The 26280-nt window shown below is 35.2% G+C and overlaps 1 protein-coding gene across 6 annotated transcripts in view; it reads left to right on the forward strand.

Moving 5' to 3' along the window:
• Nucleotides 1-25836, forward strand: part of LOC126336349 (solute carrier organic anion transporter family member 5A1) — a 397873-nt gene extending 372037 nt beyond the window's left edge. For all 6 annotated transcript variants that reach the window (XM_049999929.1, XM_049999932.1, XM_049999935.1 and 3 more), the window contains 5 exons: nt 3314-3486; nt 11689-11887; nt 13689-13877; nt 15191-15339; nt 15998-25836. In XM_049999929.1, the coding sequence (XP_049855886.1) occupies nt 3314-3486; nt 11689-11887; nt 13689-13877; nt 15191-15339; nt 15998-16296 (1009 nt within the window). In that variant the 3' untranslated portion in view covers nt 16297-25836. The remainder of the gene's footprint in view (nt 1-3313; nt 3487-11688; nt 11888-13688; nt 13878-15190; nt 15340-15997) is intronic.
• The last annotated feature ends 444 nt before the right edge of the window (nt 25837-26280 follow it).

Genomic DNA, 26280 nt, shown 5'->3' on the forward strand with positions numbered 1-26280 from the left:
ATCATGGTTTTTAGTGCAAGGTATTAATTAAAGTGTGAAATTTCTTTATACTTTCATTATATTTTCTTTGTTCTTGTGCCAAACAAACCTTATCAGCCACTTCAGTCTTGGATAAATTGTTTAGTTCATGTTTTCTCAGTCCAGAGATGAATTTATTGATTTAAAATGGCTTCAGTGAGGCATGACATTATCATGGTGGAGATGGTGGCCTAAATGTAATTTATGAAAAAATTAAACAAATTATGCAGTGAACACATAGTGCATAGTGGGGCAATCACTCTGGTTTATAAATAATTCAAAATCCAAGATCGCTTAAATAACGTTCACTGGATAACTGGTTTCAACACACTAAAGGTTCCATCATTGGATCTGAATGTGGATTAATGTAGTTTATAAATTATAATCTACATTCAGATCCAATGTTGGGCACCTTTAGTGTGTTGAAACCATTTATCCAGTGAACAATATGTACGCGATCTTGGCTTTTGAATTATTTATAAAACAAATTAATTGAACATTTTTATTTTTTCATAAAAATTGGCTTTAATTGCCACTTTGTTAATCGCTGTACTGATTTACCTTACCTATAATTCCAGAAGTTTCTTGAAATGGTACTTTTCTATGGTAACACTAAAGAAATGTTGCTTGATATTAGTTCTGATCTTTATATGCAGTATGATTCCATTGTGTAAGGGACTGACTTGACAATTGTTATTGGCATCTTCCTAAATAACTCTGTTAGTGCAGATAATTTTGTGGCTGCCACAATTTTTATCAGATGTGCCTTTCAGTGAAATTAAGTCGTGCTCTAATATGTGGCAACCAAACTCATATTACCATGTGAACATAATGCATTTGTGTCATATAGTGAGTGAAAAGTACCACAACTCTAACCTGAATTTAGAGGAACTTTTTGTAGCATTAGGTTCTGAGAAGTGCGCGTTGTAATGGTAATAAATTGAAATGTGAAAATGTTAATGTTGTTATTACTGCTAGTGGTTATTTGCACTGAGCATTCTGCGCAAATGAAATACTTTACCATTTTGTCAACATGTAAAATTGAGACATGCTTTTTATATTTGAAAATACTTGTATGAGGGAAGCTGTTCTGGAAGCTTTTTATGCAAGTTATGCCAATAGGAATATCTTCTCTGCTACTCACAGTTTTAATTTTGACTTTGGCCCATGGGCTGTCCTAATTTTTGCAGGTGTGTATTCTTCACAAGAAAAGGAATCCAAGGGGAAGGGGGCAGGGGTGGGGGAAGGATCCCGAAATGTTTCTCTTCAGCATGGCAGAAGAGACACTGTGTCTTTTAGGGACCTGAGCACTTAAACTGATGCCTGTGATTACTACAGTCTTCAGTCGCTTAACAGAGCCTGTAACAGTTGGTTTGTTTATTCTCTTCATAATTTGCCACAAGAAATGATACTGTGGTGAAATGGAGCACTTTATTCAAGTGTAGTTGGTATCAAAAGCCAATCCTACAATTGTGACTGTTTGTGACCCCCCCCCCCCCCCCCCAAGTCAGTCCTATTTATAATGAAATGCCTTCTTTGAACAAGGCAACATCAATTTCTTTGCCAGGTCATTGAAATTACTGTGCTTGTGCCTTGCAGCTACAATATTATTCAATGACTTACTATGCCCTGAAGGGGGGAAATGTATAATTTGTACTACTGATATTGAATTCAGATATTACTGGGATGGAAAATGGTAGTACAGCACACAAGATATGTGACTGCTCATATAACTATGGAAATATTTGTCATAACTTATTGGTAAACAACTGTTTGTATCCTGAATTGTGTCTTTATGACTTATAAGTTCCATCAGAATTGATCAACTCAATGGCAGCAGATGACCAGTTTACAACAGACAGGTTCTGATATACTGCTGAAAAGCTGAGGAGGGCAGTGCATCTGCGAATTCTCACAGTAATGTTTTGAGCAGTGAAAGAAATGAATTTAGGTACATGTAGATTCAGTTAAGTCTTATGTTGAAAATAGTTACTATAAATTGAAACATATTTTCTGAAGTGCACAAAAGTTACAACATCTGTCTTATTTCTTATGTGTCTCACTTCATATAGAACATTTTGCAACTGTGTGTAAGACCACACATGCAAGAAACTGGTCTAATCTGCCACCAAGTTGATCAGCTTCATTGAAAGTTGTCACAGCATAAGGATACTGTTTAAGGTAGAAAAAGAGTCATGTAGTAACACAATGAGAAATATATCAACAAAAATAATCAATTTTTTAAAATGTAATTCTATAGATAAATAGATAAAAAAATATACTCACTAAGTGATGATAGGAGAAAACAGTTATTAAGTTATTGAAGTTTGCAAGCTTTTGGAGCCAGTGAATTCTTCTGGCAGGAGGGTTAAAGGGGATGGAAGAGAGGTGAAAGGAAAGGATTGGTGAAGTTTAGGAAAAGGGGTGGATTTCGGTCAAGTTGCCCAGAACCCCAGGTCAGGGGAGACTTATTAAATGGAATGAGAGAGTATCCCGTGACACAGTGCTCTGTGTGACATTTTTAAGCTCACCCCTTTTTCTAAACCTTACCAATCCTTTTTGTTCACCCCTCTTCCTTTCCCTTCTACTCTTTTGCTTGAAGGAGGAGATACTGGCTCCAAAAGCTTGCGAACTTTAATACATTTATACATGTGTTCTCCTGATGTCACTTCATGAGTATATTTTTATCTATATACTTACACTATGAGAAAGAGTTCCTTAGTCATGTGAATAGCCTCAGTTCTTTTGCAGTAATGTAGAGAATCTCTTAGACCAAATTTAACCCTTTTCAGTTTGAAGATGCTAATTTTCTATGCAATGGCATGCCCTTTGTATTGATATATCATACATAATTTTTACTCATTTAAAGCATTCCATATTTTTAGCATTTGTCATGTACTGGTTGCCATATACCTGTCCAAACTTCACTACCCCCTTTGATACAAATGCTTCTGCAACTCCCGTGGTATGTTTTCATTTTAATTCTTCATAGCTGATGTGTTAAGTAAATGCAGCTAAAATACTCATGCTTATTACCAAATACAAAAACTATATATTTGAGTAAAAGCCACAATTTCAGTACATGAGATACAGAGAACCACTATGTAGCAGTTTCATAGATTAAAAATTAAAAAAGCCCACATTTAGAATGTAGTAATACAGGAAATTAAATCCACTATTAGAAATCACCAAACCATAGTTGTTCAGTGGATAAGTCATGTGATTAATTTGTTTAGTATTTAATTGTCTCAGTCTTTACATTTTCAATTTCTCATTATAATATTTTTCTTTTCAGCTCCAAACATGAGCCATTCCAAGTCAATTTAACAGCTGCGTGTAATTTTGGCTGTGAGTGTCGCATGAATGATGTCGAACCTGTATGTGGCAATAATGGGCTGACATATTTCAGTCCTTGCCATGCTGGATGTACAGCATTCTCATCCAGATCAAACTACACTAATTGTGCCTGTAAGTATGTGACTTACAGAATGGGAGAAAATCCTTAAAATATGTAAATGTACCACTTTTTTCATGTATTTTCACAAGTGGTTAATCTGATATTGAGTCTTTTGGTTTTCCTGTTGCATTGCCACTGTGTTTCACTTGTCCCTCCCTGATTGATTTTTCAGTTAATCTGTAAATAATCCTGGTTTTTGCAACCCTTCCCTGTTCCCAGATGAAGGAACTGTTATTCTGGAAGCTACTATTTGTGTCACATTTTGTTCGTAGCAATATCTGCTGCAACATAATAATCCTAACAATAAATTGTTTCTTTTTTATCTTTTTTCTGTTAAATTTGACTGTACATTTTTGGTAGTTACCTTTCAATTTATGTTTTATAGTCACATACATGTTTGTAAAATAACATTTTACTTACTTTGGTGAACATCACTTACAGTGAGGATGCAGCCTATAGTTTTGACTGGCACACATTAGTGTTCATTGCCATGCAGTCCCCTTATTTGGAATAAGGTGATATGAGATCATCTCATCTGTTTATTTTCAGCATTGTAGCTATAAACAGAGAAACAGACAACAGACTTGTTTCAGTTTACTTAGGGGCACCCAGTTATGTCTACATTGAAAATATCATTACAGAAATGAAAATAAAAGCTTGTCATCTCAGAAAACTGTGGCATAATCTGTATGCTACAATTCACAAAATGCTGAAACATGCAGTGATTTTTCAAATATTTATTTGGTTATAATGTAATGATGGGTATGAAAGCAAACAATAATTTGTGGCCTAAAAATATTTCATAGAATATCCATTAATCATAAAGTCTGTAGTATATAACTTAGTAGTCTCTTTGTGGCAAGTGTCGACGGCAGATCGACTGTTGAGAGTCTGCCTAAATTGCTGCGAAGCTGAGTGATATCTCGTTTGACTCAGTCTGTTTTTTCTTGCTATTGTGATCAGTAGTGAATTACAAAGTTTGTGGTAGTGTATCATAATGAAATACATTTTGTTATGTAACATGTTCGTGTGTCTTTATATTCACCAGTTTAGCATCTCGCTCCCACATCTTCATCATTGGCCACTGTCGTAAAGACATGCTCTATATTTCTGCTATGTTTTTATGAGGTAATGTTTCACTGTCTTAGAACATATATACTTATTAAGATTTTAACGTTCTCTGATTCATCAGAACCAAAATTGAAAGAACATATTTCTGTGCTAAAAGTAACTCTCATACTGTAAAAGGAATAACTTTTCTTTTCTCTATGTAAATGATGAGACCATAATGAACTATAATCCCTATCAGATTATTTATATGTATTAAGACATTTGGTACAGAAATCAAACTAGCTGATACAGTAATTTGAGTTAAGAGGACAACATTCATATTGTGAACCACAGTATGTGGTATAGGTTAAAGCACTAGGCTGGTATTTGAAAGGAAGGAACTTCAAACTCTTGAGCAGATTTACGTTTTCTCCAAATCAATTAAGGTGATGGTCAGGATGGTTCCTTTAAAAATGATGATTTCATTCCTGATCCTTGTGCCTTCTGAGTTCTGCTGTGTCTCTAGTAGTCGTGTCTATAGAGTGTTAAATTCATAAATTTCTCTTCCTTCCTTCATTTCATACTATGAGTGTATCTTATTCTCATTTCTTGGGGTTTCTCTAAATCACATATGTCAAAATCAGCAGTACAGTTATAGTAAATCTTTTCCAGTGTTGCCCTTCTCATAACGTGATGTGGATAAAAACCACTACTACTACACTTACGTATTTTTGTTTCTCACAACACAGTAAATAACATTAATACTTGTAATAATTGACAGAAGATGACTGTCCTTTTACATACCATGCCACTGAAACAGCTAGCAATGTTTCTAAGCACACACAAATACAAAAATAAGGCTGAATACAAAGCTATTTAAATTTATGTGTCAAGCTAGAGACCAGGATGAACAACAGGAAAAAGAATTTTTTTAAAAATCTGTGATACAGGAGTATTTTTAAATTGGAATATGTGACTGCCATGCTGTAGTTACATTTAATGTTTTCTTGTAATTAATGTTCTGTTTACTGCAGTGCTTAAAATCACACAACTGCCTCCAGTTTATTGTGTCCAATTAAATTTTAGAATTATCTGTAATTTACATTGAATCTTTATTTTATTATTTTCATCATGGCAGCAACACCAGCAACCACTATGAAACTGTCTCAAGCGAATAACAGCCCACAGTTGCACTTATCATGTTTATTCAAAACCTTGACCATAAACATAATTAGTGCAACTGTGAGCTGTTTTTCATTCAAGACACTGAATCTTGTTGTTGGCAGTTTTTGCTTCTAACTAAACACTATGAGTTGCCTTGACCACAATTTTATTATTTCAGTGTGTGGTCAAGATAACTCAAAGTGTTGGAAGTGCACCTACTGCTGCCTTGTCTCAAAATGCTTTTATGCAAATTGCAGCCTTTGCTTATCAGGCATCACCAGTATGTCTGAAACAAGTAATTCTTTTAGTCCCCCACAAGTCTGATTGTCAGAGAAGTGGCTTATAAGTTACATCTTATGGTGTGCATTAGATATAAATAAGCATTTTGTAATAAAGTTTTTATTATTTAAAATCCGTTCAAATTAAGATGTTTAGTTATTTTTCTACATAATCATCCATCTTACTGAAGCATTTTTACCACTGTCCCTATCAACGTTTGATGTCATTTCAAAGAATGAATCGACTGACACCAACTACGCACAAACTGTTGCACATGTAGTTGGCCATGAAGCGTTCTCCACAAAGGTGTCTTTTGAGTGGCCTAAACTTGTGGAAGTAACATGATAAGTCTGATGTGTTGGCTTTAATAGGACAGTCAAAGTCAAATCTGTCAGCGTTTGTTGAGTTACTGTTGCAGTGCAATGGCTGACGATCTACTTTTTAAATGTTTGCTGTGTTTTCTCTCTGGTAGGCAGCTCTGGCTGACAGTAACACAGTAGTAAGCAGCATCAATGGTCTGATGTTTACCAGAAAACTTTGGTGATGTCCACGACCTTATCAGGAAACAACTGGATCTTTAATTGCACTGGTCTCCCTTTTCTCCCCCTCCCTAACTCCATACTATGTTCTTAGTTTTGGGGATGTAGCGAGAGCCTGAAGTGTCATCTCAAGTAACTGTTTTTGTGGTCATCAGTCATTTGACTGACCACCATGACTTCTTCTGTTGTGGCAACCTCTTCATCTGAGAGCAGCTATTGCACCGTACGTCCTCAATTATTTGTTGGATATATTCCAATTCGTGTCTTTCCCTGCAGTGTTCACTCTATAGCCTCCTCTGGTACCACAGAAGTTGTTCCCTAATTTCTTAATCTTTTTGTCATAGTTTTCCATATGTTACTTTCTTCACTAATACAGGGAGAACCTCATCATGCACCTGATTTTCAGTATCCTATAGAACAACATCTCAGAGTCTTCAGTTCTATTCTTTTCTTGTTTTGCTACATTCCACGAATCACTGCCATATAATGCTGTGCACCAGACGTGCATTCTCATAGATCCCTTCCTCAAATTAAGGCCAAAGTTTGATAGCAGCTACCTTCTCATAACCAGGAACGTCATCTTCGCCCATGCAAGTTTGCTTGTTATGTGCTGCTTGCTTAATCATCATGTGTTAACGTTGGTTCATAGATAATAGAATTGTTTATCACTTCACATATTTCATGGTCCCCACTTTTGATACTAAGTTTATCATGAATATTATTTCTTCTACTCCTCAGTACTTTAATACTAGTTCATTTACTTTCAATCCATATTCTGCGCACAGCAGACTGTTTTTCCATAACATATGTCCTCTAATTCTCCTCACTTACACTGAGGATAGCAATGTTATTAGCATATCTTGTCATTGATATTCTTTCACTTCTAATTTTATTGCCACACTTGAATCTATCTTTTATTTCCACAACAATTTCATCAGTGTGGAAACTGAACAGAAGGGCCAAATGACTGTACATGTGTCTTACACCCTTTTTAATCTGAGCTCTTCATTCTTAGACTTGCATTCTTATTGTTCCTTCTTGGTTCTTATATATATTATATGTTGCCTGTCCTTCCCTGTAGCTTAAACATGTTGTTGTTGTTGTGGTCTTCAGTCCTGAGACTGATTTGATGCAGCTCTCCATGCTACTCTATCCTGTGCAAGCTTCTCCATTGCCCAGTATGTACTGCAGCCTACATCCTTCTGAATCTGCTTAGTGTATCCATCTCTTGGTCTCGCTCTATGATTTTTACCCTCCACGCTGCCCTCCAATACTAAATTGGTGATCCCTTGATGCCTCAGAACATGTCCTACCAACCGATCCCTTCTTCTAGTCAAGTTGTGCCACAAACTCCTCTTCCCCCCTACTCTATTCAATACCTCCTTAATTATGTGATCTACCCATCTAATCTTCAGCATTCTTCTGTAGCACCACATTTAAAAAGTATCTACTCTCTTCTTGTCTAGACTGGTTACCATCCATTTTTCACTTCCATACATGGCGCTAAACCCCATACAAATACATTCAGAAAAGACTTCCTCACAAATCTATACTTGACGTTAACAAATTCCTCTTCTTCAGAAACGCTTTCCTAGCCATTTCCAATCTACATTTTATATCCTCTCTACTTCGACCGTCATCAGTTATTTTGCTCCCCAAATATCAAAACTCGTTTACCACTTTATGTGTCTCATTTCCTAATCTAATTCCCTCAGCATCACCCGACTTAATTTGACTACATTTCATTATCCTCATTTTGCTTTTTTTCATGTTCATCTTATATCCTCCCTTTAAGACACTGTCCATTCCATTCAACTGCTCTTCCAAATCCTTTGCTGTCTCTGACAGAATTACAGTCATCGGTGAACTTTAAAGTTTTTATTTCTTCTCCATGGATTTTAATACTTACTCTGGATTTTTCTTTTGTTTCCTTTACTGCGTGCTCAGTATACAGATTGAATAACATCGGGGAGAGGCTACAGCCCTGCCTCACTCCCTTCCCAACCACTGGTTCCCTTTCATACCCCTCGACTCTTATAACTGCCATCTGGTTTCTGTACAAATTGTAAATAGCCATTTGCTCCCTGTGTTTTACCCCTGCCACCTTCAGAATTTGAAAGAGTGTATTCCAGTCAACATTGTCAAAAGCTTTCTCCATGTCTACAAATGCTTGAAACGTAGGTTTGCCATTTCTTAGTCTTGCTTCTAAGATAAGTCGTAGGGTCAGTATTGCCTCACGTGTTCCCATATTTCTACGGAATCCAAACTGATCTTCCCCGAGGTCGGCTTCTATCAGTTTTTCCATTCGTCTGTAAAGAATTCGCGTTAGTATTTTGCAGCCGTGACTTATTAAACTGATAGTTCGGTAATTTTCACATCTGTCAACACCTGCTTTCTTTGGGATTGGAATTATTATATTCTTCTTGAAGTCTGAGGGTATTTTGCCTGTCTCATACATTTTGCTCACCAGATGGTAGAGTTTTGTTAGGACTGCCTCTCCCAAGGCCGTCAGTAGTTCTAATGGAATGTTGTCTACTCCGGGGGCCTTGTTTCGACTCAGGTCTTTCAGTGCTCTGTCAAACCCTTCACGCAGTATCGTATCTCCCATTTCATCTTCATCTACATTCTCTTCCCTTTCCATAACATTGCCCTCAAGTACATCGCCCTTGTATAGTCCCTCTATATACTCCTTCCACCTTTCAGCTTTCCCTTCTTTGCTTAGAACTAGGCTTCCATCTGAACTCTTGATATTCATACAAGTGGTTCTCTTATCTCCAAAGGTCTCTTTAATTTTCCTGTAGGTAGGAAAACAAAAATTTTCTGAAAATTTTGAATGTTGCGCACCATATTACATTTCCATCAGGCGTGTTTTTTTTTTTCCCTCCCAATTAAGTATCGTCATCTTCCTCATACCTCATGAGAAATGTGCAAGAAATTGCAATATGCACAGCATTCTGTTTTTATCTAGTAACTTTGGAACCCAATAAGCTGATACTATATGAAATTCCAATCCACTCCAAGTTATTGTCTCCACTCTTCCATATTTTATTTGAACTTTCTGAGAAATTTAAGCACAGCTAAATGCCTACCATCTGCAACAGGTTCACTCATAGACTGTGTGTTCTGTATCATGTGGTTGGTACAGGGAAGGTGCAAAATAGGCCCTATTTTCAGCAAGCTGTCATACTTTCTCCAACTACTTAGAACCACCTTCCACATGGGCCCCTAAAAATGTTCTTTCCACAGACTATGATAGTAAACAGCAATGAATTTAAGCAGCATTAACATCCTCATTCATGAGAAACTATATTATGATGCCTTGTGCAACAGCATAGTGCACATCACTCTTGCTGATTGTAGTAGCCACTGTATGCAGGGAGAATAAGGCATCACATGGTCGGCTTTCACCTCCAGATGAGCCTCGTCACATGGTTTTAGAAGTTGGAACACATGGCGCTTGAAGTGGGTGCACACTTGAAAAAGGCTTCTTCATATGTGATACAGACTTATTATGTACCCAACCTTTACATTTACTGATCACATTCCTGAAAATAAATCACACCAGAACTTATGTATGAGGGCTGTTCAGTAAAGAATGATAATAACTTTTTTGATAACATATCTTTACTCGTGCTTATAATATTAATGGTCCTTCTCAAAATAGTCTCATTTAGATGCGATGAACTTGTCCCAGCCTGACAAGCTGGAAACCACATTCTAAAAGGTGTTTCAGAATAACCTCTGCAGCCTTCACTACTGCTTCTGATGATGGACGGTGCCTCCCATGAATGTGCTTTAGCTCAGGAAATGCTAAAAAAGGTCACATGGGAATAAACTGGGTGTACAAGGAGGGTGGGGGATGCACATCTCTCTCTCTCTCTCTCTCTCTCTCTCTCTCTCTCTCTCTCTTTTTTTTTTTTTTCAGGGTATACCCATAGTATTGTCTGGTTATTGATGTGTGTGCAGATACAACATGCAGGTAAACCATGCCATGAATATAAAAAAAATAGATGATCATAACTTTCCCAGCAGAAGCAACCACTTTTGCTTTTTCGAGGGTTGGTGTTGGAGATATCCACAGTGAGGACGATGGAGATTTCAGCTCTGAAGTTTGCTGTTTGCTCTCAGGATCAAAATGATGTAGCCAAGTTTCATCAGCAGTGAATACCTTTGAAAGAAACTGCAGATCTTCCTCTAACACAAACTTCAACTGCATATGGATCTGTACATAAATGTTCTTTTGTTTGGGATCAGCACTCTTGAAACCCACTATGCACAAATATGTCTCCTGTAAATTTTCTGTCACCAAATTGTGGGTGGCACCCAATGAAGTTTTCAGTACTTCAGAATGAGTTAATAATTAATTAGTTGATTCTCTCTCACAATGACAGCAGCAGCCTTGATATTTTCTTCCATAAGATCAGTAACTGGAGCTCCAGGTCCACCTTCCTTTGAAACAGATTGTCTACCCTCTTTAAAAAATTAAACCATCTTCAAGCTGTGCTATAGGGTGAACAGGTTTGCCATAGACCTCTTATAATATTGCATAGGCCTCAGCTGAATATTTGTTGAGACAAAAGAAGAATTTCAAAGATGCATGTTGTTCATTGTCTGTGACATCTCTTGTTGCAGTAGACGATACTGAAAATGTCTCAGCTTGCCCACCTCTCACAGAAGGGAGCTAGGAGTACCAATAATGAAACTACTATGGCATGTTTGTTACACACTGAGCTAACAGAAAATCAAGAGATTAAATTAAAAAAAATGGTTCAAATGGCTCTGAGCACTATGGGACTCAATTGCTGTGGTCATTAGTCCCCTAGAACTTAGAACTACTTAAACCTAACTAACCTAAGGACATCACACACATCCATGCCCGAGGCAGGATTCGAACCTGCGACCGTAGCAGTCGCATGGTTCCGGACTGCGTGCCTAGAACCGCGAGACCACCGCGGCCGGCGATTAAATTCCAGCTTGAGAAATTCTGCCCGTAAAAAAATAATGATCATTCTTCATCGAACAGCCCTTGTAATTTATGTATTAAGAACAATTTAAACTGCACCTTATATTGTAATTTTTTGAATTCTTAAAGAATAAACAGGCCTTGACAACAATGCTAATTTATTCTGGCATTTAAGTTTTTTGAAGTTGTTATTAATTGATTTATCAAATATGTTTCAGGCATCCATGGAAACTTCAGCCTGCTGACTGGATCGGGTCCACAAGCTGCTGAGTTTGCAGAAGTTACAGTTGTTCCTGTAGCAACTGCTGGACCCTGTAATTCCCCCTGTAGAACAATTTTTCCATTTCTTATACTACTTTTCTTCATGACCTTCATAGTTGCTGTTACCCAGATGCCACTGTTAATGATAGTACTAAGGTAAGCAACTGGAAAAGGTTTATTTGGTGATTGATATTTTACTGTGTAGTCTGTGATGCACTGGTAATTATCGTACTGCTTCACCACTTGACATTAGATCAGACTGTCATGTTAAAACTGATTAAAGCTCTTTGGAATAGACACTAAATCATGTCTGTTTCTAGCAGAATGACATTTTTAACATTTTATTATTTATGTACATTTTACAGCGCATATGATAAGCAATTTCTCTATAATGTGGCGGATTCAGTGTGACCTTCACTGAACTGTTTTATTTCCTGTATGAAAAATATTCTCTGTGTTCATGAATATTTGTGGAAACTGTAACCTCCAGACATTATGAAATCAACAATACATAATTGAGACTGTAAACGGATAGCATACATGTAGGTCCAGCAAAGAGATAGCATAAGTGTAGATCCATCATCAAATTCTCTTGTGTGACTGGAAAGGTCACATTAGATCACACTCAGTAATCAAACAGTCTGGATATGTGGCAGCAAGTGTAGTATACCTTAGTATCAGAAAGCATAATATCAGCAAGTTCAGTGTGAGCAGGATTGTTTGTTGGGAAAATAGTTTCCTCACACTGTATCATTTCAGTTTGCAAAAATCGCGATCTTGAAAGAGTGACAGAGATTAACTCTACAAAAGAAGAGTGAGTAGTTGATCAGCTAAAGTGAGCACTGCATAAGACAAATGACATCTTATTAGCATGATGATAACCTGGCCATACAGCTTTATCCATGGGACTGAATCTGGTTAGTAGTAGACTGGATTTAGAACATGCTACAATATCAGTGAGTCATAGTTGGAATCAGTTAACTGATACAAATATTAGGAAGGCACAATTTATATGCATGTGTAATTGAATGATCACATAGACGGAATTATATATATAAGGCAGGTGGAACATGTCAGTTTATTGGCTGGATAGTGGGAAAATGCAGTCTGTCTACAAAGGGGCTGCTTACAAAACACTTGTGTGTCCCATCATAGAAAATTTCTCAAGTGTTGGGACCCATCTTGAGTAAGAATGAATGAACTGTAGAGACCACAAGGAAAAATGTAGACTAATAACAGGGTGCACAGAGATATTTAAGCAGTTCTTCCCACATACTGGTTGTTTCAGCTGCCCATACCTATGAGATTTGTGCAGCCCACAACACCCTCAAAAAACCAAATGCAAGATTTTCATAGTCTCTCACTTCCTACATGCAAACTCTTTGCCCTATAGAATAAAATGAATGAGACTTTTTCATAGGGAATTTAATGTAGTTCAATTTTGTTCTGGAATAAGTTTTCACTGAGGCTATGACTTTTTACTTGTTCAAGAAAAACTTATTTGAAGGTCGCTTTTATACCTGTTTCTTGAATACTTCGAATACCGTGGCCTGTGACAAAACCGTATCCCAGTACAAAATATAACTACATTAAATTTCCTACAGAAAGATCATATTCATTTTTTTCTGTAGGGCTAATAGTTAGCATGTACTGAGCTAGAGAACATGAAAATCTTGCACTTGGTACATACATAACAAAACAAGATTCATGGAATATCGATGCTTCCCAAACCTTTCAACTTTTAAATTCTTCACTGTACAAGAAAGTATATTATACAGTACTCTACTAAATCTGTATCACTATCACTATAACAAAAAAACTTGTCATGAATTAATTATGTCTTGTAAATGGTATTTTTATTTAGTTTTGCGTTACTGCATGCAATTGTGTAACAAACTTGTTGTCACTTTGTGTAGCACTGCAAGGTAACTGAATTACCAGTATTCTTTTCTTTCAGATCTGTGGGTGAGGAGGAACGGTCCTTTGCGTTGGGTATGCAGTTTGTCATATTTCGACTCTTTGGCTACATACCAGCTCCTATCTTGTTTGGTAATTTAATTGATTCCACATGCCTTCTTTGGAAAAGTGAATGTGGAGAGAAAGGTGGACGTTGCCTCTTGTACGATATTGAACAGTTTCGCTTTAGGTATGTACCCTCACAGTATTTCATAGAGAATCTTGGTTGTGTACCAAACTGTTATGTGTAGTATATTAATACATTGAGAACATAGATTAAACATTTATACTGAAGAATGGGTTATTGTATTGTAGGATGTGAATGTGTTATGGTTATTCATTTTTAAACAGTGAAGTGTTTGATATTATCCATTACCACTTTATACTGAATTCTATGAGAGTGGAATGCAGTTTTAGATGCAATTATAAAACCTGCTACAATGACTTCTTGTCATTCTGTGCCCATCAAAAGACTGTAGGAACCTATGACTTTATGCGAGATATCAAAGTTTGACATTTTAACACCAGCATCAAAACAAGTGTAGCTCATATTAAATCTGTATAGAAAAATATTCAGATCTTTCTGTCTTACTTTAGGGAGTATCATTATGAGTTTTAACAGTCTCTAATACTTGACAGATCTGTTTCCAGACTCTGTTTCATACAACAAATTTGTGTGTCCATACTTCATTGTCTGTGAAAGTTGCTGACACTACTACAGATAATTTCAAATGGAATAGTATTTATTTCAACCTTTAAACTTTTATGTTTTGTTGTATCCGAGTACACTTAACATACTTTTGACTGCTGTTACCTTTTAATATTTTCATAAAATCTGGGATAAGGAAAGTAATTCATTTGTTAAAATTTTTTAAAGCTATTTAAATGTAACTATTTCCTAATGAACACTTGAATTAAGCTATCGAATTTATGCTGCATTGCGTAGCTTTATAGCAAGAATGTCTTGTTTACACTGGTGTTGTGTACACCACAGCTGAATGACACTTTACTGCAGCCATTACATCATAGTTTCGACAAGTAAGAACAATAAAGCTGAATAGTTGTCCACACATCAACACTCTTTCCTCTGTGACAATGGTATCGTCTGCTAACAGAAGCAAATAGGTATGGAAAATTGTACATTTTCACGATTATGTCAGAAGTGCCAGTAGAATGTTACAAACTGAAAATTATATTTGTCAACAACATTAATGAGCAAAATTTTCCTGTGAATGATGGCTGCAAATTTTGATAGGAATCATACAAGCATACTTTATTTTTATGAAAGATGTTTTTCGTAGTAGTAAAAAATTGATTAATTGAAAACTGATATTATAATTCAAAGTAAAAAACTAAAAGTATCTTAAACTTGGAAAATATTTTAGTTGTTGTATAGTTAAAATTAGTAAACAAACATCCACAAAATTTTGTTTCTGTATAGTGCATTTATTGGCAAATAACATCCCATAGGCACTGCTTATAAAAAAGATTCTATATTTGCAGGTATGTGGGTATATGTGCCGGAATTAAAATACTGGCGTTAGCCCTCTTTATTGTTGATTGGTGGTTGGTGCGGAGGAGGCGACAATTGGAAGAGCAAGCTGTAATGACAGTTAATGATCTCGTTGGTTCAATCATTAGCCTTGACAAATGTAAGTAATGCTTCTTTATAGCTGTCAGTTTAAAACTGCAGGTACATTAAGTATAACTCCTTATAAAGCCACTGTAATGAGCGCATTATTTCCTGCATGTAACATATATGCTATACAGTAAAATTTGGCACAAAATTATGGTACCTAAATGAGAGAGTGAGAAAGGCAGAGCAGGAGGAAATGGATTTAGAAAAAAATCCAAAGAGGAGAAAAAGATAAACATCCATAAAGAACATTTATTAATATGATATTGGATCATATTGCAAGGGAATGGATACTGCTGAAAATTTTCTTATACTGACAATACAGAAATAGTATTTTTGGCTTTTACTGTTGCATATAATGAAAAAGAAACATGTTATACAAAAGATTTATGTATATGTGTTAATGAAGCTATAAAATGATAGGAAGACAATTGAAACCACAGAAAAAATTTTCTTTACTTAAAATCCTATATCATGATGCCTCCAGCCCCATAGAGTTTTTGGAACTATTGTTCAAATACGCTATTCCACTACACGTACAACAGGTATAACATAATAATAATAATTTTATGACGATGACTTGCCTTATAAATTTTTATTCGTGTTTATCCAAAATATGTGAACTGTAGTTGCTTACATTCCATTAACATAATTTAATCATTGTGAAATTTCAGTGTTTGAAGAACGTCCTGCCACAAGCCAAACAGATGTGAAGACCCTCACAGTGACTACATCGTACCCAGCATCTGAACAACCAACGCCTTCATCGGACTCATCAGTTGAACCTGTTGAGCAGCGACTGGTGCCGGTGATTCCACCGCCCTCTGAACTGCAAAAGCTCGAGGGTCCGCCTGAATCGGTCCAGTCACCTTCCTCAGATCCAGTCTGTGATGATGTGTCGTGTGTACCATCTGTGACTAAAAGTGAGAAATGGGATCACAGTAAAGATAGTCCTGCCGGTGTAGGAGTTTAATGAAAATTGCTGCCTTAGAAACATGGTTAACTCATCCGTGATGAGAGTGATATTTATTTATATAGATGGACTTACCACATGCAGCTGAGTTATTTCAGATTACTGCTGCAGCAGCATAAAAGACTTATTTTATTACACAGAGGCATGTGTAGAAGGTAGATGCATCAAGCTTTATTTTCTGTAGTTAAGCCTGTCGTATTGGCTGTATGTTCCTTGCACATACTGGAGTTTCCTGTGATGCTGGTGTGTCAGAAATGACGAATGGTGTGTGAAAGAGATTTTAATTTTGTAACTTATTTAATTCCTGCCTTATGAACATAAAAACTGTTACAGTGAAATGTGAATGCATAAATGAGCATTGTGGGGATCCAAGACTCGCAGCATATGAAATAACTGCTGATTCCAAGACACTGGTATTGTTATCTTGCACATCCAAGTTGCTTCCAGTTTAAGCTCTGTGCTGAAAATAGCATGGCTAAAGTAGTTACAATGATGACAGCTTAAAGCTGTGATACGTTGATATGTATGAAACAAATTATTTATTATTAATAATCATTTTTCAGTTAAATGACAATGTAAAATTGATGAAAAGGTACATTGATTTGTTGTAAGTGATATAACTGAGGGTGTGTTTCATCAATAAATGTCTGTGATTGAATGAAATTTCTATAATTTGTTGATCTCAAAACATGTAAGTCAATTCCAAATCTTGAGAAAATTATGCTGTGAAGTGCTGTGAGATCACTGAAAAGTAAGACAGAAATGTGAATAATGTGAATGTCAATAGTTTTCTAAAAAATAAAATAGAAAATCTTGTTACTATTTATAATTTTATAAAAATGATATAAAGGCATATATTTATATGCCATGTTGTATGTATGTAATTGTAAAATACCTTATTATATAATTCATAATTGTGACACGTGAAACAATGTGAGTCAACAGTTTTCATATTTTCTTTCTATGTTTCTTACTCTTTTAATTGCAGATTGTTTTTAGCAATTTATATGAGGCTGTATTTTAGACTCAATATTTTTAATATCCAAAATTATTTTAAATACTTTTTAATTCCTAAATAATTTTGATGCAAGCTCAAAAATATATTTTGCATAGCATTAACAATGGCATTGTATAAATTTTTACAAACCTCTTAACAATCAATGGTCATCAGAATTTCCTAATGTTGTGTTTAGTTTTTTTTTTAACACACAAATTGGCACAATGATACAATTAATTAATCAAGTGCAACTGCTTATTAGTTGCTATGGGAGAATGTTAATTTGTATTTCTGCACCCAATTCCGCTGTCCGTTACTAGAGAGGCAAGTGTCCAAAACTGATTCATTACAATAGTTTTAACTTGTGTTTCTGAAACTTTTGCATGCATCTTGCTTCTCGTTCCCTGACTGTAGCACACTTTCATAATAAAATGCATAGTCATAATTAAATTCAGTTTCTCATACTGCTGAGATAGGCTTTCTTTTCCTTTGGTTGAAAGGAGAGATAAAATTTGTTACAGCTACTGAAGCAGTTAATTTCTCTTTCCATGTGACTCTTTATATGTAATTCTTCAGTGATTTAGTATAAGCTTTTCCTCATGCAATTAATTTTGATGATATTAAAAGTTATCAGTACATTGTAAATCAAGGATGTGTGGTACTTTTATTATTTGTGTTGAAATAATATAACAGACATTTTTGTCACTTAATATCAGAAATGACTTCAGTATTAGATACTGCAGAGGGTCCAACTTGCATGTGAAGAAGTAAGAATTGCGTATGAAATTGTTATTGTTATTACTTTTTGTAATACAGCTGTTTGTTTGAAGGAAAATTCATAGCTTTGGAAGGAAGAAAGTTGAAATGTTTGAAATCCTTTTTGACTGTTGTGTAATAACTGTTAATTAAAATATGTCACAAACAAGCACAAAATTTACTTTCCTTTTGATCGCAGTCCATGTACAGTCCTGTGCTTTGATAAAATTATTACCTAGATAATGCTTTTGTTGTTATTGTATGCAAATGGTACAGAACAAACGGTAATCATTTTTTAAAGTAATCAGTCACAGACTAAAATAGGTTAGTTTTATCTCTTTTTAACAAGCTGTGTTCTCCACAGATGAGACTCTAATGTGTACTGCTATAGTCAGCACTTCATTTATGTTCCTTTTTTAATCTGTTTTTTATTGTGGTCTAAATTCATTGTATTCCATCTGTTTTGTCAAATGCAGCAGATATTTGTTACAACCCAGTTAACAAGTTTCTCTTAACTCTGGCTGTCGATAGCCCAGTTCATTGCGTCAAGTATTTCTTAAGCTTTAAGTTTGATATGTGCATGTGAATCACCAGGGTTGAGGTGTAGGAAGGGTATTTTATTCAATTTTAGTTCTCTCCATGTCTTACCTGTTATTATCTTGTCAATGTATTTGTTTTTGAAGAAGTGAACTTTGCATGCAAGTCTTGTGGAGACATCAGGTTCCTCACCTTCTTCACTGAATTGTTAATACATTTTAGTTGAATGAATTTTTTCCATTTAATTTAATGGGACAATGGCTGCAGGAACAAGGCATTAGAAAGTGTTAGTTATCTCTGTCTTATTAAGTAAAATGAAAATACCTTGGTACTGGATCTCCATATCCAGCAATAATTCAGTGAATTGGGTGATGAACTATATGTTGATTGTAATGGAATTAAAGACATGCATTTTTATGTCTTTTATAGTTGCACTACAATAACAAATTGTTCCAGGGCAAGTGATAGGTCCGCCAATGAAACCACAGTAACCCAAAGTGATATACATACAAGTGAACCTGGGAGAGAGAGAGAGATTAATATATTCTGCCAGTAACTGGTGGTCAGATACTGCATTTTTATAACGTGGATGAACATACAAAATTTACAGAAAAGCTTAATATTATGGAAAAAAGTTCAGTAGGTTTAGGGAAGAAAGGGCAGGACATACAAACAATAGGAAAAAAAGTACTCATACTCTTAAATTTGTGAGCCTGCACAGGGATTGGTGTGGTGTGGTTGTCAGGAAGTGGAGTGGAACAGTCTGTTCCTGGGATACGAATGCAGTTCTTCAAAAGAAGATACTGCCTACTAGGGAAAAAAGTACTGTTAAGTACGAAAATACAGTGTGTATTCGTGATAGCAGTCAATAGAAACAGGGGCAATAAGTGGGGGTATGAGAGCATATAGTAGGAAAAGACAGGAAAATGCAACACATGGTAGGAACTAAGTAACAAGAAATCAGAGAAAAGTAAAGGTCAAGAAAAGGTGCATATGAACAATAACCAGGGAATGTGGATGACTTAAGTATATTAATATGAAAAAGGAATTGACAAAAGCAGGGAGAGACAAAATTATATTTGCATGACTATTACATCACATAATTTGTGTGTGTCTGTGTCAATTGTCTCATTATTTGTGTACCAGAGTCAGGCTCACTAATGTTCTGTTAACATATAAAGGTAACTTCTCTCTTGTGATAAGGTAGCATCGTGACACATATTTGCACTTATTGCATACCATTGTTAGACTCTCAACAATCATTTTTAGAGGTGCACAACATATTTCTGGTGAAGTAATATGCCCATTGATGGTTAATTGATTTGATACATTCCTCTCCCTTGCAGAACTATCACATGTCTTTCTTGCAAGCAAGGCATTATAATATTATTTTTTTCATACCACCCATCCCCCACTCCATTCATGTCCCCTTTATTTTCTTGACATGTAACAGTATTTCTATGTTTCAACACTTAATATTGCAATACTACTGCATTGCAATGCTGTCCAAACATATTTTCTCGGTAAATTTAAAACTTGGATTACAATACTTCTGGGGTCTGATATGAAATGGCACTATGTGAACACAGAAATCAGATACTGTCTGTTGGTGTGAGAATTTGTATTTTGAAAACTTATTTCGTTGGTGACGTACTGTGGGGAACTTTGTAGCATTAGGACTTCTGCACACCACAATGTGTATTTTGAGGTAAGAAGTAATGTTGGCCTGTCAAGGAGGCTGTCAGGCTTTTCATGACACAGACAGCAGAGACAGTTTCAAACCCTTTCACCTGTGCAAAATAATTAAAGTGAAATACACAGTAATGCCACAAGACACAGCATGAATTCTGAAATGAGAAATAATAGATCAAATAAAAAGAAGAAAGGAAAAAGCTGGCAACATACAGAATTCACCTAAGTGTATAGAACCTGAATCTCACTGTCCAATCTAAATGGGATTTTTTATAGTATAAATCTAGTTCCAGTTTATTGCTTTTCTCACAACTAATGAGAATTTAATTATTATAAAATAAAGCAGCTATGATACTGTTCACTAACTGCTGTTGCACTCTCAATGTGACACCACCGCCACATGCCACCACCACCTGGACTCGTATTTAGGAGGACAACACTTCTAATTTCTACACAGTCATCAAGATTTAGGTTTTCCATGATTTCCCCAAGTTCCTTAAGGTAAAAGACTGGCCATGGTTCCATTGAAAAAACATGGCTGATTTCCTTCTTCATCCTTTCCCAATCCAAGCTCATGATCCATCTCTAATGAATTCATCTTTGACAGGATGTTTAACCACAATTTTTCTTCTGTTGTTATTATTGTTATTGTTATTATTATTATTTGCATATGGGCCATGTTGGATCCCACAGTGCTTTTAGAATTGTTTTTCTGGTCTTCCACATGGCTCCCATTGTTCCTTACGAGATATTTTCCTTTATTCAGTCCATTTGGTTGCAGCCTTGTTGCTGGGGTGTTTCCATAAAATTTCAGCCTTCATTTCATAATGTATGCTGGCAAGTTTAATAATTTCTTAATTACTAAATGAGATTTCAGCCTGTTTCATCCTCTTCTCTTCTGGGCCACAATTTTCCTCAAAATGCTTCATTCTTTCTTCAGGATGTTTTCCAGATTGTCTTTTATGTTGAGAATTAAAGTTTCGTTTGTGTATAGAGCTTCAGGTTTAATCACCATGTTGTAGGTTCTAACCTTTGTTTACATGAAGATTGTCTTCCTGTTGTAGATGTCAGGCATTCTCCCATATACTCTCTTGAGTTTCTGTGTTGGACTCACCAAGCTTCCTCTTCTAGTCCTGTTGGTTCAGTGATCTCACACAGATATTTGAAGTGTCTGACCCTCTCGGTTTGCCTGTACTTTGTGTTTAATTCCTGAAAGTTCAATTCAGTGCAAATTCACTGGGGTTTTCGAAAGAGATTCATGGGCCAGCTTTTTAAGCACATTCTTTAAGAGCTGTCTGTAATATCACTAAATTGTTGCGAAAGCCAAGTAAGAGATCCTAACATCATCTTTTGTTTGTTTATCTTCCAGAGATTTTGGATTTTAATTCTTTCCCTCATTTCATAATGACTTTATCAAGGATAAGATTGAAGACAAGTGATGACAGTCCATCTGCTTGGAGAACACTGGTTTTAATTTCAGGTGGCTCTGAAATTACTCCCATAAATTCCACTTTTGACTTTGTGTCACTGAGTGTTTGCTTGATGAGGTTTACTGTCTTTGTATCTAATTTGTACTCTTCTAGGCTGTCAAAATAGCACTAGTAATTCTTATAATAATAATTTATTATTTTTATTGTTATTTTGTTATTATAATGAATGCACTAGTAAACAAAATGAAACAAGGTCTCATCCATTGGACACCTCCCATATACCTAGGATACATCATGTTAGCAGTGGATAATGCATACAGATTGCAGCAAAGTTGACTTTTGACAATGGTTTACATATGTCCGCTGAGATCTTTCATCACTGCACACCATATGTCAAGAACCACTGTAACCGCTTTTACAGCTTAAAGTTTGATTTTTAGATCTTGAAAGTTTGTAAGCATTTTCAGAATTTTTGTCAGTCTATGATAGGGATCTGTGACAGTACACAAAATTTTTCTCCATGATTGTGGTGTCCAACATCTTGTGTTCTAATGTTTGATCAGTCAGAAGTTGAACTTGTTAATTTTAAACTGTTTTTTTTTTTTGTAGCTTATAATCCTATCAACAATATAGGAAAAGATACATTGCCACTCACTGTAAAGATGACAAATTGAGTTGCAACCTGGACTGGTCTGAGCTGACGGAGATGGCGGTAATGTGTGTGTGTGTGTGTGAAGTGTGCTTGCTTGTGTGAATGAATGTGTGTGTGTGTTTCCTTTTCTGAAGGAGGCTCTGACTAAAAGCTAATGTGTAAGTGCCTTTTTGTTGTCTGTCTGGAACTCAGTATTTCATCTTTACAGTGTATAGTACTCTATCTTTTCCTATATTTTTGATGTTCCAACCTGGAGTTTCCATTATAATTCTATCAGTTATTGCCACCAACATATTATTGTACTAATAAAAAATTATAGTAATAATAATAACAATAGTAATCTCATAGCTATTAATATCTGGGCACATGTATTACAGCCAGTGAGTTAGACAGAGAAGCATTGAATGGAAGAGCCAGAAAAATGGAAATGGCTTTTCAAATCACACTAAATGTTTAAAACCAAAAGTTGTTTTCTGTAGTTAGCAATAATTAATCATTACAACTCCACCATAAAACCAGAGTCTTTATGGAACCAAGTGTCTTAGCTTCACTGAGATATGGTTAGTATTCAAACCAGAAAAAAAGGGAAAGATCTTACACAACTGGTTCAAAACTATTACAACAATCTCATACTAAAATAGAAAAAAAAGGTCAGAGACAATTTGCTGACAGAGGTATCAGTTTTACTACTATAAAAGAAGAATGAATGAATACATAAATAAATGATTGCCCAATGTATCTTCAGTATCTGTCGACTTGGAACCAAAAACATGAATACCATGGTACATGAATGTTTAAAAATACAAAAAGGAAATAGGTATACAATCAGAATACATGCCAAGTCGATCCATCTTCATAACAGCTGTAGGGACATACAAAGATAAGAAACAAATATGTGGTCAGATGAATGGTGACGTAGACACAGTGCATGGATGAAAACATGCAGCAAAAATGGAAAAATAATAAGTGACCAAAGCTGTTGTAATAGTTGTACGCTTATCATGGTCATTAGATGTTGGCCAATAAATAAATAAAAGTAATAATTATTAATTAATAAATAATTATTAATAAATAATAATAATAATTATTATTATTTTATAGCAGTCCCCCGTCTTCTGCTTTACTGCTGATAATCTTCTCTCATTTCCTCAGGTGTTTGTAGTAATACATGTTCATAATACTTAAATTTGATTGGGAAATTGTTGCATGTCAGATGGTTGCAAAATTGTCTCACAATCATTTTTATGCTGAAACACTTTTTTCCTTTTTATAACATATATAATTGTTGTCTCCCAGAACTTATTTGCATTCATTACTGGCCCCTTCTCACATATTTAATTTGAGACTCTTGAAAATAAATGATGATAGTGACAGTAACATAGCCTCTAAAGAAAGCTTCATTTGATGTCAACAAATAAAAAGTATCAAACCGGTGAAGTAAACTACATAAAACATTTACATCCATAAGGACTACATGCTTCAGTCAGTGCAGCTACTACACCACTCAAAGTTGCTTTTATTTTGATTTTTGGCAAATAATTCCTTTTGTTGGACATTCATGACAGGTTGGAGCTAAGAGTTAGTGAGAGTGGTGAACAAGCTACAATTTGTGGTTTCCACTGTTGCTCAGTTGTCAGGTTTGACAAGCCCAACTGCTGCATGTGCAGCGAGGTACGTCATTGGTGATGTCACATGTTCAGTATTTGTCATCCAACTGGATGATGCTGTTGCTGAGCACATAACCCAACACATTAAAAAAACCCTCTATGTATCTCCTGAAGTACGACACATTTGCACAATGCTCTTGCTTTTGTTTATTGCTGAATATGAAGTGTATTGACACCCTGTCTTCTGTGCAAAGCTTCATTACATGTACCAATTGGAAATCCTCTGCACAGTGAATTCTATAGAACAATGCTACATAATATTTTAATGAAAAACTTATAATATACTGTAGACCTTATTTTAATAAATAATACATCTGTTGTATACTATCACAAATATTACTCTAAACATGTTCTCATTTTAAGTATGTTTGTAACTTGCCCTTTAGGCTTTCTTTGAGATCTTACAAGAGGTATTCTCTGTCATAGCCACCTGAGTATGTTTGTAACTTGCCTTTTAAGCTATTTTTTGAGGTCTTGCAAGAGGTATTCTCTGTCGTAGCCACTTTTTAGAATTGGTCTGCTCTTCATCATGTGTCTCAGAGATGTTACTATCAGTGGGATTGAATACTAATACTGATCTGTAATTGTTGTTATTGATTAACTGAGATTAAATTATTAATACAAATTCATTTTTCTCAATGACTGACACTGGAAAGAGATCTAAGAAGAAATTGTATAACATGTTCCCAAGTAGCATCACTTAATGATATTTATAAATGGTTAAAGGAAACTATTCAGTTTTAGTCATGCCATTAGTTATGGTCAATCAATTTTGCTTTCTTTCAGTCATACTTCTGGGCAATGAAAATAGCACATGCCATGTAGTGGAATGTCTTATATAATATTTAATATTCAAATTTAAAAGGAATATTTTTCACCAAATTATATCCCCCTTCCCTCTGCACCTCATACCTCTTGTGATGTGACCACCAAGACAGTTTATTGTAAATTTTTGTACACTGTTTATTAGTATAATGTAAATGACACACTGAGTTATGAGTACTTTAATTTGACTGTGTTTAGAAGATGACCTGTAGTAATATGTTTCATTACAAATATTTCACAATTTTTGTCTCTTGGATACCAGAAGAATTCTATTTTCCAAAATAATGATTCACATAAATCTATGAAAATTTTCAACTTCATATCTTCTACGGTGTGTACTATGTAAACTAAGCCTTCATTTTCTTTAATATTAATAATTTGGTTGTGAAAGACTAGTAAATGCAGTTCTGTGTAACCAAGGTTAAATGGTGCAGAGAAGTAGGCATGGTATGTGGTGTTTCTTATTTACCGGCATTTCATCACAAAGACTAAACTCTGTTGGATGCCAGTTAACCTTCTGCAAAATCTGAAATTCATGAAAATATTGATCCCTGTTGTAAAGCAAGTTTGTTTGTACATGTGCTGCATACTGTGAACTAATGAGGAGTAAATTTTTTGTGTGTTTTATGTATTTGTGTTCGTATTCACAAATGTGTGTGTGTGTGTGTGTGTGTGTGTGTGTGTGGATTGGTACGTGCATTAGATATCTATGGATGGTGCAAAGGTAAAGATACTAGCTGGAAGCATGTGCACATACATATGTGCAAGGAATTGTAAGTTCAGGTATTTAAATGTTACTGTAAATAGTCAATGGGCACACAATGAACTGAATGTTTAAAATTTTATATTTTATTTTGAAACAAGTTGTTATGACAATGAAATATGAGAGGATACTGTAAAATATACATGTAATTATGTAAGTATCATGTAATGAGGTTAATTTATTTTCACAATAAACAGAATTGGATTATTCCATAAACTGAACAGTGCTCTTTCAATTTCGATACCTATCCAAATGAAGAAATTGGAGAATAAAACAACTGCATGAAAACTGAGATTCCATCTGTACAGAGGAGTATGACCTGTCAGAAAAGAACTGATGATTTTCCACCTTGTTTTATTGTAATCAATGGGTTTATTTTATATACCTGTCATATTTCAAGCCAGGTATATCAAATTTAGACATATATCAAGGAATTTCTTTTGTCTAAGCACTGCACCATTAGCTGCTCCTGTAACATCAAGATGAAAGTTCGAAGTATATAATGTCTCCTCATGTGCAACAAATGCATCCCAAATTCCACACACTTTATTCAGTATATTAAAATTACCTTTTTTTTTAGTCAGTTATTCTTTATTTCCAGTACCTAAATACCACAGAATTTTTTTTCAAAATGTCTTTAGTTGGGTTTTCACTTTTTTTACATC

Source organism: Schistocerca gregaria, chromosome 2 (genome assembly GCF_023897955.1).
Source record: "Schistocerca gregaria isolate iqSchGreg1 chromosome 2, iqSchGreg1.2, whole genome shotgun sequence".
Taxonomy (NCBI): Eukaryota; Metazoa; Arthropoda; class Insecta; order Orthoptera; family Acrididae; genus Schistocerca; species Schistocerca gregaria.